This window comes from Pygocentrus nattereri, chromosome 4 (genome assembly GCF_015220715.1).
Source record: "Pygocentrus nattereri isolate fPygNat1 chromosome 4, fPygNat1.pri, whole genome shotgun sequence".
Lineage (NCBI taxonomy): Eukaryota > Metazoa > Chordata > Actinopteri > Characiformes > Serrasalmidae > Pygocentrus > Pygocentrus nattereri.
Window position 1 is genome coordinate 2,688,205 of NC_051214.1, and position 17,245 is coordinate 2,705,449.

At 44.3% G+C, this 17,245-nt stretch overlaps 2 protein-coding genes across 8 annotated transcripts in view; one reads left to right on the forward strand and one right to left on the reverse strand.

The window, feature by feature from the left end:
- The first annotated feature begins 776 nt into the window (after nt 1–776).
- On the forward strand, nt 777–11,907 carry LOC108414458 (enoyl-[acyl-carrier-protein] reductase, mitochondrial). Of its 4 annotated transcripts, XM_037538133.1 has the most exons (11): nt 777–845; nt 1,871–2,100; nt 3,093–3,190; nt 4,203–4,334; nt 4,988–5,131; nt 5,499–5,601; nt 6,836–6,938; nt 8,505–8,578; nt 8,756–8,816; nt 9,449–9,521; nt 11,263–11,907. In XM_037538133.1, exons 2-11 carry the CDS (start codon nt 1,943–1,945, stop codon nt 11,421–11,423), a joined length of 1,107 nt encoding a protein of 368 aa, XP_037394030.1. In that variant the 5' UTR covers nt 777–845; nt 1,871–1,942; the 3' UTR covers nt 11,424–11,907. The 4 variants fall into 4 exon arrangements, 3 of the variants coding, with proteins under 3 accessions (XP_037394030.1, XP_037394029.1, XP_037394028.1); XR_005130219.1 differs by lacking the exons at nt 9,449–9,521; nt 11,263–11,907 and having other exon boundaries at nt 5,499–6,938; XM_037538132.1 differs by lacking the exons at nt 8,505–8,578; nt 8,756–8,816; nt 9,449–9,521; nt 11,263–11,907 and having other exon boundaries at nt 5,499–6,481; nt 6,702–6,922.
- A 1,584-nt stretch (nt 11,908–13,491) lies between these two features.
- arhgap18 (Rho GTPase activating protein 18) overlaps nt 13,492–17,245 on the reverse strand; it is a 63,071-nt gene continuing 59,317 nt past the window's right edge. For all 4 annotated transcript variants that reach the window (XM_017687932.1, XM_017687927.2, XM_017687926.2 and 1 more), the window contains one exon: nt 13,492–17,179. In XM_017687932.1, coding sequence (XP_017543421.1) covers nt 17,088–17,179 — 92 coding nt within the window. In that variant the 3' untranslated portion in view covers nt 13,492–17,087. The remainder of the gene's footprint in view (nt 17,180–17,245) is intronic.

A 17,245-nucleotide genomic window follows, 5' to 3' on the forward strand; every position in this document is an offset into this window, starting at 1 on the left:
AATGGAACTAAAGCTCTCACAGTTGGCAGGACTGTGTGGTGAAAAGAGCTTTCCACAAAGGGCAATTCCACCAGTTTTTCAAAATTGTCTGCATTCAGTGTGTGAGGTGTAATCAGAGGTTCAGAGGGTTCGGCGTGAAACGGTTCAGACGTCTTCACAGTGGTGGTGATGGGAACCAGACGTCGCCATGACTACAACACAGATATAGACACTTTATTTACCATCCAGAACCACCAGAGAACCTACACGAGTCTTCTGAGCTTATATGGAATGTTGATGATGGAAAACAGTGGAAAATCTGGAATAATGAGTTTTCTTTGGGGACTATTTTGCCGCACAGCGCCCTGCATGTCTCCCTCCACCATGAATGGAGTTGAAGTTCTCTAAACTCTCATAAAACAGCGTCTCAGTCATCAGGCAGTGAATTCAGAACCAGTTCATGTAGGAACTTTCTGTAGGAGCTTTTAGAGGGACGTCTGGTTCCCATCACCACCACTGTGAGGAGCTTTTAGAGGGGGACGTCTGGTTCCCATCACCACCACTGTGAGGAGCTCTGACTTCGTAAAGTTTCTCTAGAACTTGAATTATTAAGTATAAAAAGTGCAATTCCTCTACATTTACTGACAAAAGTAAGTAAACGGACAGACAGAACTGTGGTGTGAAATATTATGCTTTCCAAATCTGACAATGATGGAAAACACACTCTTTCTTCATCCTGCAGTCTTGTGAGTGTTAAATTGCAACAGTGTCGGGTTTGAGGAAGTGAGCTTTTACCAGTTCAGTCTTCATGTATGACCCTCACTTGGTCTCTGAGGAAGCAGCGGCTGCACGAGAGCCAGACTTACGTGAGTACAGTATTATTACTACAGTCAAATATGAAATAATGACTTCAGGAGACAGAAAATCCAGCTTTGTACAGCTCGGTTCTTCTCTTTATTGGGTGGTTTTGGTCTGAAAGCGAGCTACGAGAGCGACAGGTGAAGTAGAAAGGAGCTGAATCAACACAGAATGAAAAGAATCTCCAAAAAAAGGACTTAGGATCTTAATATTAATACCTTAAATGGAACCGAGCAATGCTACATTGCTCACTAATGTACCTGGCAGAAGTAAAAGTATCCTTTAGGAATTCTCCATTCATCAAAATTGGGCTGGATTTAATGGAACTGCCCATTTCTAAGACCGGCAGTCAGTATTTTCGAGCTTTGAGTGGAGGAGGATGATTTCAGTATGTCAACATAGTTGCTTTTGCACCGTATGCAGTAAAAAAAGAGCAGAGATGATAGTAAACTTTCTAAAATGGTCATTAAATGGATTAAATTAATAAAAGTTCTATCATTTGAAAGTACAAATGGATATAAACTGCAATTATTTTACATTTATTCAAACATTTCTACATAATCATGTGAGTAAGATGTAAACAGAGTCATTCAGAGTGGCTTGGTGTCAGAGCTGCTCACAGTGGTGGTGATGGGAACCAGACGTCCCTCTAAAAGCTCCTCACAGTGGTGGTGATGGGAACCAGACGTCCCTCTAAAAGCTCCTACAGAAAGTTCCTACATGAGCTGGTTCTGAATTCACTGCCTGATGACTGAGACGCTGTTTTATGAGAGTTTAGAGAACTTCAACTCCATTCATGGTGGAGGGAGACATGCAGGGCGCCGTGCGGCAAAATAGTCCCCAAAGAAAACTCATTATTCCAGATTTTCCACTGATTTCCATCATCAGCATTCCATATAAGCTCAGAAGACTCGTGTAGGTTCTCTGGTGGTTCTGGATGGTAAATAAAGTGTCTATATCTGTGTTGTAGTCATGGCGACGCCTGGTTCCCATCACCACCACTGTAAAGACGTCTTTTACAAATTTTACACAGGTGGTGGAATTCGTCTTATAGCTCACATCACTGAGTAAACAAAACTGCTCACTAGCCCCCTCTGGAGGCAGAATGATGAGGCGGCTGGCGGTGGGCAGACTGACCCAGGCAGGACTGAGCCTCCTGGGGCAAAATGTGAGTGGACAGTGGGGGTGCGGAGGTCGGCGGATGGTACATCACTGCTCGGCACTGGTCTACAGGGAGCACACGGCCAACATCGCCGCTGTGAGGTGAGATGACTGAGCCTAAATATGCCAATCTGAAGCATGAACCGGCTGTAGATTTATGTAGATGTAAATTATAAGCGTATAGTGATAAGTGGAGATCATAAAACACACGTTCTGCTCATTTGAGGGGCTTTTACAAAAAATAAGTAAATAAATAAAATTTTACATTAATTTCATGCAGTTACTGAATAATCTGCCGTATGATTTGGCCATGTGAATTCAGATGGACAAACTAAAAATATACCCTAAGAGGTTAAAGGCCCTTAGACCCAATACAAGCTCAGTGCTGTGATCTTAGGCCGTATAATATGCACATATGTACAAGAGACTGCGCCATTGTGATCATTTGTTTATTTATGTACACAGTTCATTGTTATTCACACAACATCCACATGTTTTCTACATCGCCTGAACTACATACAGACAAATCCAGTGGTCTTTACTGTCGTTTCACCATATAATATATTTATATAATGATAAATATATCACATACTTCGCTCTTCAGGCCTCAAACTTATAACAGCAGTGCGTTACAGAGGCCTGCATTCAACGCACCAGTGTGAACAGGTCTGTGTCAGGGTAATACATCGTCCACTCACGAGGAAATGGGACACTGTTGGTGCTGGACATCTGTACCAGTAGCATGACACTGATTCGTCTGCTTGGGTGTGAATGATTGACAGTTGACCAGCGTTAATTAACAGCTCAGGAAGAGAGGAAACATTTACTTTAAACTTCACACAATTAACACTTAATGTTACAGTAAATGCTTTCACACCCAGGGAATCACCTGCTTTCACCATCAAGACTGAGTCGTTCAGTTAGCCTTCGTTTCTATAGACACGTTGCCCCTGTTTGACGTCCAGAAACCCGTTTGAGTATGTATTTTCTTTGTTGGCCACTAGTAGGCACTGTTGTGCGTGTCATTGAATGTGTGAGTAGTTCAACACCCATATGTGGCTTTACTTAATCTCCACAGTCCTTCTCTGGTTTAGATTAGAACAGCTGCCCCTGCCTGCTCTGAGCAGACGCAGCGTCAGAGTGAGGATGCTGGCAGCGCCGGTCAACCCTGCAGACCTCAACATGGTTCAGGGTAAAGAACCAAACACACACTGTCTACTTCTGCATAGTTTACTGGTTTACTTCCACTCACTGGCCACTTTATTAGAAACGCCCACCTTGTGCTTCCACTCACTGGCCACTTTATTAGAAACGCCCACCTTGTGCTTCCACTAACTGGCCACTTTATTAGAAACACTCACCTTGTGCTTCCACTCACTGGCCACTTTATTAGAAACGCCCACCTTGTGGTTCCACTCACTGGCCACTTTATTAGAAACACCCACCTTGAGCTTCCACTCACTGGCCACTTTATTAGAAACACCCACCTTGTGCTTCTACTCACTGGCCACTTTATTAGAAACACCCACCTTGTGGTTCCCCTCACTGGCCACTTTATTAGAAACACCCACCTTGTGCTTCCACTCACTGGCCACTTTATTAGAAACACCCACCTTGTGGTTCCCCTCACTGGCCACTTTATTAGAAACACCCACCTTGTGGTTCCCCTCACTGGCCACTTTATTAGAAACACCCACCTTGTGGTTCCACTCACTGGCCACTTTATTAGAAACGCCCACCTTGTGCTTCCACTCACTGGCCACTTTATTAGAAACGCCCACCTTGTGCTTCCACTCACTGGCCACTTTATTAGAAACACCCACCTTGTGCTTCCACTCACTGGCCACTTTATTAGAAACGCCCACCTTGTGCTTCCACTCTCTGGCCACTTTATTAGAAACACCCACCTTGTGCTTCCACTCACTGGCCACTTTATTAGAAACGCCCACGTTTTGCTTCCACTCACTGGCCACTTTATTACAAACGCCCACCTTGTGGTTCCACTCACTGGCCACTTTATTAGAAACACCCACCTTGAGCTTCCACTCACTGGCCACTTTATTAGAAACACCCACCTTGTGCTTCCACTCACTGGCCACTTTATTAGAAACACCTACTTTGTACTTCCCCTCACTGGCCACTTTATTAGAAACACCCACCTTGAGCTTCCACTCACTGACCGCTTTTGTTGTGTCGATGTGCAGGAATGTACCCCATCCTGTGCCCCCTGCCTGCTGTGGGTGGGAACGAGGGGGTAGGGGAAGTGCTGGAGGTGGGTGATGATGTCCACACAGTGAGACCAGGTGACTGGGTGGTGCCCGTGGACACAGGATTTGGTGAGAAATTGGGGGAGGGGCAACATAATTACAGACATGCTGTAACTGTATGAACATCAGCAGTGCAGAGCAGCCTGACCTCACTCAGAACTGCAGTGGAACGTCTTACTCCATCCAGCACAGGATCTGTAGAAAACGCTGAATACGCATTAATATAATTGAGTAGGAGTAAAAGCATAACTCGAAAAATACTAATAGAACAAGTTACTGCCCTCCTTTTTAAGCCTTGACAACCTGTGAGATCGGAATCATGTGACTGTGGTTACCTGGGCGGGGAATGGAACCCCAGTCTGCCATGCAGAGGGCAGCAGTGTTAACCACTATGCTACCCCACCTGCTGTATTTGGTAGATTTTGCCATAGAGTGTGAGAAAGCACATAAGCGTGTACTGTATACATTCAGCTCAGTGCTGTTTGAAAAGGAATTAGCCTTTATTTTCTAAAGAAGCGAATTCAGACGTTACATATTCAGGATAATCCAATACATTTTGCATTAAACTGTTTTAGTTCATCTTTTTCCTGAACAATGAGTGTAAGTGAGGTTTGTAATAATGAGTAGTGTGCTCCAAACCTCTTCTGGAAAAACACTGTCATGGCATAATTAATGTCACGTGTGTGTGTGTGTGTGTGTGTGTGTGTGTGTGTGTGTGTAAGGCACATGGAGAACAGAGGCAGTGTGTGAGGAGGATGATCTGATCACTGTCCCCAAAGATATTTCTGTGCTCGGAGCCGCCACGATCGCAGTAAACCCCTGCACTGCTTTCAGGATGCTGCATGACTTCCAAGCACTAAGACCAGGTGGGGACGCTCTACTTCATCTCTGACTAAGAGCTCCTGTACAAGGTCTTATACAGGTCTATACACTTTAAAGCACCACAGGAGCTGGTTTAGTTTAACCAGAGGAGATAATGTGATGTGATTCCTCCGTATTTCACTGGCTGATGCCACAACACTCAATAAAAATACACGCTGCAGATTCATACGGGATTAAAATCACTCCACAGTTATTACCGTCAGACTGTACAACTACACGCTACATTGAACACAGACTTTACAGTGGCAGTTACCAAGGATTTCTCCACAAGCACCAGCTATTTTTGCTATTTATGTACAATTCCTACTTCATTCTCATTCATTTGTCTAAATGGCTGTGTTAATCCCTCAGGCTGTACAGTGATCCAGAACGGAGCGAACAGTGCTGTTGGTCAGGCAGTGATCCAGATAGCTGCTGCAATGGGAATCAGAACCATCAACATCATCAGAGACAGGTATGCTGGCGTCCAATCAGAACACACCACGTCATCAGAGACAGATATGCTGGCGTCCAATCAGAACACACCACATCATCAGAGACAGATATGCTGGCGTCCAATCAGAACACACCACGTCATCAGAGACAGGTATGCTGGCGTCCAATCAGAACACACCACATCATCAGAGACAGGTATGCTGGCGTCCAATCAGAACACACCACATCATCAGAGACAGGTATGCTGGCGTCCGATCAGAACACACCATATCATCAGAGACAGGTATGCTGGCGTCCAATCAGAACACACCACGTCATCAGAGACAGGTATGCTGGCGTCCAATCAGAACACACCACATCATCAGAGACAGGTATGCTGGCGTCCAATCAGAACACACCACATCATCAGAGACAGGTATGCTGGCGTCCGATCAGAACACACCATATCATCAGAGACAGGTATGCTGGCGTCCAATCAGAACACACCACGTCATCAGAGACAGGTATGCTGGCGTCCAATCAGAACACACCACATCATCAGAGACAGGTATGCTGGCGTCCAATCAGAACACACCACATCATCAGAGACAGGTATGCTGGCGTCCGATCAGAACACACCATATCATCAGAGACAGGTATGCTGGCGTCCAATCAGAACACACCACGTCATCAGAGACAGGTATGCTGGCGTCCAATCAGAACACACCACATCATCAGAGACAGGTATGCTGGCGTCCAATCAGAACACACCACGTCATCAGAGACAGGTATGCTGGCGTCCGATCAGAACACACCATATCATCAGAGACAGATATGCTGGCGTCCAATCAGAACACACCACATCATCAGAGACAGGTATGCTGGCGTCCAATCAGAACACACCACATCATCAGAGACAGATATGCTGGCGTCCAATCAGAACACACCACATCATCAGAGACAGGTATGCTGGCGTCCGATCAGAACACACCATATCATCAGAGACAGATATGCTGGCGTCCAATCAGAACACACCACATCATCAGAGACAGGTATGCTGGCGTCCGATCAGAACACACCATATCATCAGAGACAGATATGCTGGCGTCCAATCAGAACACACCACATCATCAGAGACAGGTATGCTGGCGTCCAATCAGAACACACCACGTCATCAGAGACAGGTACACTATCACCCAATCAGAACACACCACGTCACCAGATTGACAGACAGCCTGTGCTCCTCTAGACGCTCTAATGTCTGTGATCCTCAGGCCAAATCGAGCTGCTGTGGTGAAAGAGCTGCAGACTCTGGGAGCTGATTATGTCCTCACAGAGGAGGAAGTGATGTCATCAGGACTTCAGCACGTCTTCCAGGTGTTTGACGATGTCACTCTGTTCACACTTTCTGGCAGGAAGTGGTGAAGCTATCTGAAGCCTGACAGCGTGTCCCAATTCAGGGGCTGCATCCTTCAGAGGGCACCGTCTTCAAAGGCTGTGACCCGCGAAGACCAAACCAAGCGGAGGCCGTCTGCTCTATGGCGGATTTCCTGTTCAGTCACAGCGCCGCCGTTCCCGCCCTCACCGTCACCTCGCGGAACGCTGCTCCTGTCGAATTCCTTAATGATGGAACCACAAACTTTGAGTTTAGGTTTTTTATCTTTTCATTTATCGGAGCTGGAGATGCTTCGCCGACAGCGGCTGCACCAGCGCGTGACGTGTCTCAGACTGATGAGATGGGCTTGATTAACATTCGTATCACTCGCTATTCACCTCAGTTCAAACTCAATACTTACAGACAACCAGGGGAGCACGAAGGACACAAATCATGTCCTTAAACCCAGGGTAAAATATTCCTCCAGTAAAAGTAGAAGCTCCTCCTTTTAGACCTCCACTTGAGTAAAAGTACTAAAGTATTTACCTTCAAATGTACTTAAGTATAAAGTAAAAGTACTAAAAGAGTAATTAACTTAATGCAACTTAGTTCCAAGTTTAAGTTGAATAAAAACTGGCTTTAAACTCAGGATCACAGATGAGCTCCTTTACTATGTTGATCTGTAGGCGTCTGTTCATAAACATAAACCAGCCCAAACTCATTTACTATAAAATGAAATGGTGTTTGTAGAAATTCAGAAAAAAGCCGCGTCAGTCTCGACTGCATATGTGGACATATTTCTATATTGAGCTCTATTTACACAAAGTTAGGTTAGTTCATCATTTATGTTGAACAGACTCTCCCAAAGTTTTACGCTGCTGCGCTGACGTTGAACCGCGTGCTGCACTGGGTCGGTATGACCAACAGGTCAAAACCAGCTCTAAACAAAGTGACCGCTGGGCCCTGATTGGTGCTCTGGCTTTGCGCTTCTTTCGTTTTGACATGTTACGTTTTTATACACACAGAAACCAAAAGGAACGACAGATTTCTCAGAATGTAGGAGGAAAAGTCGGATATTAGACTCTGAAATGTAGTGGAGTGAAAGGAAAAAGTCGCCCAGAACGGAGAAACTTCAGTACAGAGACACCAAAAATACTAAAGTACAGAAACTAATTACATTTACTCAGTTACTCAGTTACTCAGTGACTCAGTTACTCAGTTACTGTCCACCACTGCATGTAAAGTGTCTCCTCAGCTGCCGTTCGCTCCTCTGTTCTCGAATCCTCGCCGGCATGCAGTGAACCTCGGTATGTGTTGGCCACTGTAGGATCCACTGAGTTGCCATGGAAAAGGAGACATTTCTCAGCCGCATATGAAGGAGCCTTTGAAATAGGACAGCCTAGTCGCACTGCTGTGACACAACTGGCCTTGAATGCAGCCTCCGAAGGATGCAGCCCCTGAATTGGGACACAGGTTGAATCCGAAATGGTTCCTCAGCTCAGTGACAAGACCTTTCTACAGCCCACACATCACAAATGATCTAACATCTGAGCTTTTCCTCACTGCAGGAGGCTCCTAAACCCAAACTGGGGCTGAACTGTGTAGGAGGGGTCAGCGGGGGTCTCGTGCTGTCCAGTTTAGAGTAAGCTTTCTTCAGTCTGTCTTCACAAACTAATAATGTCAACGTTTGTGCCTGAACTCGCACTAGAGTAGAAGCATGGTGACTAGGATTAAATCATGAATGAGGTTCAGACACTCCGGCAGTGCTGAGCTCCTCTGCACACGGAGGTTCACCACTTCTGCTTTCTCCCTTCACCAGCTATGCAGGCACGCTGGTGACGTATGGAGGCATGGCCAAGAAACCTCTGCACATCCCAGCAGTGAGTACATTTACACTTCCTCTTCTCTTTCAGAAGCACAGGCAGCACAGGCTCACATAGATATTCACCAATCAGGCCTAACGTTCTGACCACCTCCTCGTTTCTACGCTCACTGTCCACTTTATCAGCTGGGTAAGTTCACCACCGTTAAGAACAGGGTAACAGAGTATCAGAGAAACAGATGGACTACAGTCTGTAACTGTAGAACTACAGAGAGCAGCTATACAGTAAGTGTAGCTGATGAAGTGGACAGTGAGCGTAGAAACGAGGAGGTGGTCATGATGTTATGCCTGATTGGTGTGTGTGAATATGGCTCTATAGCGTTTTGGACCAAACTTTAATCAACAAATTTACTGTCTGTCATCAAAAGACAAAAACAATGTCTGATTGTTTAGATTCATAATGTTTATAACGTGTGCCATAACTTTTACACAGGTTAAATTTGGCATTTTATTTATTATTGATGTCTTAAAGTCAGCAAATAAACAGTGAGTGAGTGTTAAAGTGGGCAGACGTGTGTCTCTGTAGAGGACGTGCTCACTTATTTACACTAGACCAGTCTGAACAGCCTGAACTGTATTGTCAGAAATGCGCATCGCAGCAAACTCCCACTTTCATTTCTCGCCGTGCAGAAATTCCTCATATTCAAAAACATCACGCTGCAAGGCTTCTGGATGACCCAGTGGAAAAGGAACCACAGGCAAGGTAAACAAACAAAAAAGTAAACAAACACTGTGCCACCTTAAATTTAGTGCTATGTTATTTTAAGTTCCACCTTAAGTTCTGTGCCACCTTTAATTTATTGCTATGGTAGTTCAAGTTCCACCTTCAATTCTGTGCCACCTTAAAAAGGTTCCACCTTAAATTCTCTGTCATCTTAAATTTAGTGCTGTTATTTTAAGTTCCACCTTCAATTCTGTGCCACCTTAAAAGGGTTCCACCTTAAATTCTGTGCCACCTTTAATTTAGTGGTATGGTAATTGCAGTTCACCCTTCACTCTGTAACACTACACTACACTACAGTACAGTAAGGCTGATTTCTGCTAGGGTGGTGCACATTAACGGTGGTGAACATTAACGGTGGTGAACATTAACAGTGGTGCACATTAACGGTGGTGAACATTAACGGTGGTGAACATTAACGGTGGTGAACATTTACGGTGGTGAACATTTACGGTGGTGAACATTAACAGTGGTGAACATTAACGGTGGTGCACATTAACGGTGGTGCACATTAACGGTGGTGAACATTAACGGTGGTGCACATTAACGGTGGTGAACATTAACGGTGGTGAACATTAACGGTGGTGCACATTAACAGTGGTGAACATTAACAGTGGTGAACATTAACGGTGGAGAACATTAACAGTGGTGAACATTAACAGTGGTGCACATTAACAGTGGTGAACATTAACAGTGGTGCACATTAACAGTGGTGCACATTAACGGTGATGAACATTAACGGTGGCGAACATTAACGGTGGCGAACATTAACGGTGATGAACATTAACGGTGATGAACATTAACGGTGATGAACATTAACGGTGGTGCACATTAACGGTGGTGCACATTAACGGTGGTGAACATTAACGGTGATGAACATTAACGGTGGTGAACATTAACGGTGGTACACATTAACGGCGGTGAACATTAACAGTGATGCACATTAACGGTGGTGCACATTAACGGTGGTGCACATTAACAGTGGTGTACATTAACGGTGGTGCACATTAACGGTGGTGAACATTAACGGTGGTGAACATTAACAGTGGTGCACATTAACAGTGGTGCACATTAACAGCGGTGCACATTAACAGCGGTGCACATTAACAGCGGTGAACATTAACAGTGGTGCACATTAACAGCGGTGAACATTAACGGTGGTGCACATTAACGGTGGTGCACATTAACAGTGGTGAACATTAACAGTGGTGAACATTGACTTTCCCACATTGGGTGAAACTCTGATGTTGCTCTAGTTTAAACTCTGACATTTGAAGCCTGTAATGAGCTTTATTGTGTTTTAGTGTTTCAGTAAATCCTTCAGTAAATTCTTCAACTTGAAGCCTCAGTCTGAACCCTGGAGGAGGCTTTAGTCCAGCACGCTCCACTTTACTGAGAGCGGACTAATACAGCTTATGAGCTCTTATAATGTGTTATGAACAGTGCTTATGATGCATTGTGTTAACAGTTCATAATGCATAATGCACATGGCTACAACATGTAATGCATTTTATAAATATGTATAGCCATGTTTATGATGCCTTATGAATGCATTATAACGTTATGAATGTGTTAATAGAGGCTTACAAACGTGACACTCATAGAAAGTGTTACCCAGTTATTTCAGTTCCACATTAAGGTCTGACACCTGTATATGAGGGTAAATCTGGTGGTTTTTATGAAGACAGAATTTTATTTGTATTGTTTTTCTCTCTCCACCCAGATAAATCTCGTTTGCGGTCAATGCTGGACGCAGTGTGTGGACTCGTCAGGTCGGGTCACCTCACACCTCCAAACTGTGTTCGGACACCATTTCCCCAGTACAGCCACGCTTTACATGCTACACTACAGCCGCTCCAGCGCAAACACGTCCTCCTAATGTAGCACTGCTTAAAGCTACGTCCGGACGTCAGGGTATAACTACGCCCCATATGTATCGCAAAAACCTCGTACCTCCAAAACAGAACTTTACAGGAGGAGGAAAAAACATGCATTACTTTCAATGGAACTCAATGGAACCAGAATTTTTTCCAGGTCTTTTTTGGCAGGTTAATTTGGTCCATCCCTCATGAACTTTACACACACTGTAAACCCAACTTGCGTTTTCAGATGATGTCCAAAACTGAAAATCGACAAAAACAGACATACGGGATTTCGTTCCGACAGCAGCGACATGTATGAGTACCATTATTTAATATTAATATCCCATGTATGTGATAGAAATATAAGTACATATGTGTAATAATAATGTCCTCTATGTATTTTATATACATGAGCACCTATACTGTATTAAATATCTGCCCCATATGTATTACATCATCACCGTCAGAACAAAACCTTGTGTCTCCAAAAAGGTAAATTTACACTTCAGAGGAGAAGAAAAAACATCCTTAAATTCAAACGAAGTTAATCAGAAAACATAATTGGCAAAAATGGAGATCCAAGGCTTTACCCCAACAGCAATATTATATATGTAAGTGCCTATATGGAAAACACACACACACACACACACACACACACACACACACACACACACACACACACACACACACACACACACACACACACACTTTCTAAGCCGTTTCTCCCTCAGGGTCGTGGGGGGGTGCTGGAGCCTGGAGCCACCCTGGACAGGTCACCAGTCCATCGCAGGGCAGACAGACACAGTCACTCACACCCAGGGGCAATCTAGCACGTCAATTGGCCTGACTGCATGTCTTTGGACTGTGGGAGGAAACCGGAGAACCCGGAGGAAACCCACGCAGACACGGGGAGAACATGCAGACTCCACACAGAGAGGACCCCGGTCACCCGGCCGGGGAATCGAACCCAGGCCCTCCTCGCTGTGAGGCGACAGTGCCACCCCCTGCGCCGCCCTATATGGAAAACAGTATGACCCATATATATTACACACATATCGCTGTTGTCAGAGCAAAACCCTCGTATCTGTTTTTTGATATTTTTCCAGTTTTTGACCTAATTTAAACGTTTCTATTTCCCTTTACATAGTGTGTAAATTTCACGATGAATGGACCAAAATAAACAGCTCAAAAAGACGGAGAGACGTCTGGTTCCATCGACTTCCATTAAAAGTAAAGCGTGTTTTTTCCTTCTCCTGTAAAGTTCCCGTTTTGGAGATACGAGGTTTTGTTCTGATAAAAGCGATGTGTATGTAAGGACAGTGGATTAATCTGTGGGGAACCATCAGGGCATTTAGAGAAAACCTAATAATTATGTGAGATAAAAATACTGTAACGTCTGCAAATTTGAGTTCGTTTTTATCGCCTCCTCACGCTCATTTTACTTAAACTCTGCCATCACTAAAGTTCTCATTTCATGGTTAAAGTTTAGGTCAGAAGCAACAGGGTTAAACTCTTGAAGGCTCAACAGAAAACTGTCCAATCAGGATTGTTTCTCTGTGGTGTCTAAGTAGACGCAGCCAAGTGACCGGTTAGGACTTCAGGAGCTGGACAGAAGGCCTTACACGCCAGAATTACTGCGGAAATAATTAGGAGGTGACCGAGGAATCAACCAATCATGCTCTAATTCACAGTGGGACAAATTTTACGTTAGTCCTTGTGGAGGTTCTAGATACATCACTGACTGGGAATATGAGCCGTAAGCAGGTTCCAGATGGTTGTTAGGAATGTAAAACAGCGGCGGCAGCTCTGCGCCGGACTGAGCCACTGTAAAACTGATACCAGATCAGATATATGACATTATCTGTTACAAGCTTCAAATCAAACACCTGCAATGTATTTCACAGCTTAATCTAGAATGAGCCAAAAATATTTATGTGAATCATTTGAGTTCAGTAGAAAACACTTTTAACACGTTTTTTGGGTTCGGTGGGTTAGAACTTGGTCTCAAAACAAAACTCTCAACATCACATCACTCTTCATTCTTTCACCTGCATTAAAGATCCATTCACTTTTCACCACCACACCAAACGCAGACTCGCACAGAAATGTTTAATTATGAATTTATTTACAAAAAAAAAACGTTTAGTGGTTATTCATGGTGTGTTACAGCACGGTACAGTCACTTTGTTGTCATATTCACAGTATAAAACATACAATAAAGACAGTCATCATAAAAAAATCACCTGAATTGAACTATTCATTCGAAACGACAGCTACATTATCAACGATAACCTACGATTCCAATAACCCACGATTTCAAAGTTCATTGAGACTTCATATGTTGTACGCAGGTGTGTTGACATGTTCCCTCCTTTCAAAGTACCGTTACACAGCTGTGTGTGCTGGACTGCGCTGGACCTTGAGCGGATCGCCCAGGCCGCTCTGAGCTGCGGGAGCCGCTTTATAAGCTGGTTTTAAAAAAGCTACAGAGCCGTTATTAGCTGATCATCAGCGTCAGGCTGGATTATGACTTGCAGTGTCCATGTCATAAAACTATAAATGCCCGTTTTTAGGTTACAAATGCCATTTCCTCAGCAACAGAGGCCAATGTGTGATCTGCAGTCACCATCAGCTGCAAGTTCTTCGCCTGTAGAGGGCGCTATGCAAGCTCCAAAGGCCATTTCATAAGCGACATGAAGTGGCTTGTGAACTGCAGGTGAACATCTGAAGCTGTAGCATCCAGGCTGAGGCCTACACAGGCCATTCAATTAGCACATTCAGTAGGCTGGAAAAAGTGAAGTGATACTTTTTTAATCCCACAAACGGGAAATTCCACCTCTGCATTTAACCCATCCATGAAGTGAAACACCACATACACACTAGTGAACACACACACACTAGGGGGCAGTGAGCACACTCGCCCGGAGTGACTTTACGAGCCAATCAGAAAGCCACGCAGGCTGTTTCATTGGCTTCAGGCCTGCGTATGACCTGAGGAGACCATTATCTGAGCTGAAAAAGCCACTTCCTCAGCTGGAGAAGCTGGTTTCTGCACTGCACGAGCCGTTAGGCAATTCAGACGCTTTTCGAGCTATCAAAGCCAATCCAAGGGCTATGCAGGCTGTTTCATTAGCTACAGGCCAAAGTATAACCTGAGGAATGGCTAAAGAAGCCGTTTCAGAATGTAGAGAAGCTGGTTCATGGACTCCAGACACATGGTTTATGCTACAAAGGCAGTTGAGAAACTCCAGATATCATCATTTAAGCCAGTTTGAAAGCAACAGAAGCTTTTCTTCAGGCAAAGGCCAGTTTGGAACCTGCACTGGCCACTTTGGAAGCTACAAAAAGCTGGTTTGTGAACTCCACTCCATGTGTTAAGCTGCACTTTGAAGGCCACATGTCCACTCTGTAAGCTACAGAAGCCATTCCATAGGCTGTCTTGCGAACTACACACAAGATTTCTACAGCTGCAAAGGCCAGTTCAAAGGCTACAGGGGCGGTTTGATCAGCTACAGGCCAGCGCAGGCCGTTCTGTAAGGTAAAGAAGCCATTTCGCACTCTACTGACGTTGGTTTGTGACCTGTAGAGGCCAGTTTGAAGGCACTAGCCACAGGATACTATGGAATCACCATTGTGTAAGCTACGCTGGAGCTACGAAGGCCAGTTCAAAGTCTGCACACAAAATCTAGTGGCTCGAGGACGTGGTAACGGTAGGACCCGGGGAGACAGCACACTGGGGGTGACTACTCAGCAGGGCTTCAGAGCAGACTACGTCATGTTCACCCACGGCTGAAAACCCGTAGAAACACCTCAGAACATCCCTGGACACGTTCCAGGCTCCACTTCTCTCATTTCGGCTTTGGTTATGAGGATGTCTTTCTGCTTTCCTCGCAATTAAAACTGCTGTGGGCTTGAAAGGAGATCGCTGCGTGTGTTTTCGACAGATTTCACACCAAAATGACTTTTTTCGCTCTCTTTACCACTCAGGCTCCAAGGCACCGAATCCCATGGGAAGGCGAATCTGAATTTTGGATGCAAAGCGCACAATTGAAACGTGTGGACGGCTGTGATTTGGGACTGAACTGTTTGATCGTTTGACACAAAATATGCTTCATATTTGTCAAAAGAACAAAAAAAAGAGTAAAATAACTGCATTAATATGCTTTCTAAGCTTTAACACCCATTGGCCCAGTAGGACGGCTCTTAGGAATAAGAGCAATATATATATATATATTTCTAAAGTCAGCTTGGGAAAAAGTCTTTAAATTTCCACCTGACCTGAGAAAAGACCCCTCTGGAACCAAGGAAGAGACCCTTATGATCTGAAAGAAAAATGAAAAAAGTCCAAAAAGAAATATAAAAATAATATCTGGCCTGTCCAGATTTCAGAAGAGGGTTCAGGTCTTCAGTGTGACGGCGGTCAGTACGATCTGCAGATTTAAAAGTGCTGAATTTCTCTCATTAATACTAAGGAAGGGAGTCACTTGTGCCTGTATTATATTTGCATTCGCGTTAATAAGGGAGTTTTCTGCTGAAGTGTTTCTATACACAATAAAAAAGGGTAGCTTGGTGAAGGCAGTGGTTCTACGTAGAACCATGAATTCTATACTCTCCACAGAACAGCCAAACAGCTCTTCAGATTGCTGGAGAACGTGGCGTATATGGTTCTAGAATCTTTCTGAAAAAGTGTCTATACAGCACTTTAAAAAAGTTACTGTTATTGTTACAAGCTTCCCATCGTGGCAACAGATGAACCCTAACTGGTCCTACACAGAACCACATACAACACATTCTCCATCAATCTGAAGAACCATTTCACCAGGCAAAGAAGCAATCAAGGATCTACCTAGAAATCAATGTTCTAAACAGAGCCACTGCCTTTACACAGAACCCTTGAAGAACCAGTTTGGTTCCGACTGGTCTGGATGGGGGAACCTCGTTTCTTAACCCGAAATGTGTTATAAAACAGGTAGTTTGGGTCCTAAAATCTGATTGGCTGAGAACCCTTTGCACATATTACTATATGTATATTTATATATCGCTGCTGTCAGAACAAACCCTCGCATTTTTGACGTTTTTCAGTTTTTTACATCATTTGAAAACACCTGTTGATCTTTACGCTGTGTATGAATTTCACGATGAACGGACCAAAAGAAATGGCCCAAAAAGATCTGGAAAGACGTCTGGTTCCATTGACTTCCATTAAAAGTAAAGCAGGTTTTTTCCTTCTCCTGTAAAGTCAACATTTCGGAGATACGAGGTTTTGTTGCGACAGCAGTGGGATACACGCATGCTCACATCCATACCAATAAAAAAAAGAAAAATCCAGTCAAAAATTGCAAAAATGAAGTTTTTTCATCTGCATTTGCTTCTTCACTGCTGCAAAGTCATGCTGGTGTTTGTCGGACGACGTCTTCTATTGGACGAAGGAGCTCAGATCCTTTCTAGATCCAAAACACAACAATCTGAAGGTTTTTTTTTCTTGAAAACATTTAAAAATAAAACAGCAGCAAAGTGTCTAGCGTTGAATAAAAAGGCAGGCTGAGTCTACCCACGCCTTCAGGCATTTAAAAACAATAAAAACTGAAGTGGATCTTTCCCTTTAATCTGGTCTCAGTCCTCTCCTCTGCCAGCTGTAGTGTGATTGGTTGAGAGCATGCTTGATTGGCAGGTTGTGGGGTGGACGTTAGCGCTGGACGGACTTGATGACCCACTCTGCGGCGGGGTTTAGCTCCAGCAGGGCTTTCATATACGTTTCCTCGTCCAGGCAGCGCTCCTCTACAAACACAACACACGCGGGTTGAGCTGAACTTCTGGGCCACGTTCACATCACAAGCCTCGCTG

Coding starts and splice junctions, on each gene's coding strand:
- LOC108414458 (XM_037538131.1), top strand. CDS start 1,943: ATGATGAGGCGGCTGGCGGTGGGCAGACTGACCCAGGCAGGACTGAGC. Junction 3,191..4,202: donor AGACCTCAACATGGTTCAGG/GTAAAGAACCAA, acceptor GTCGATGTGCAG/GAATGTACCCCATCCTGTGC. Junction 4,335..4,987: donor GCCCGTGGACACAGGATTTG/GTGAGAAATTGG, acceptor TGTGTGTGTAAG/GCACATGGAGAACAGAGGCA.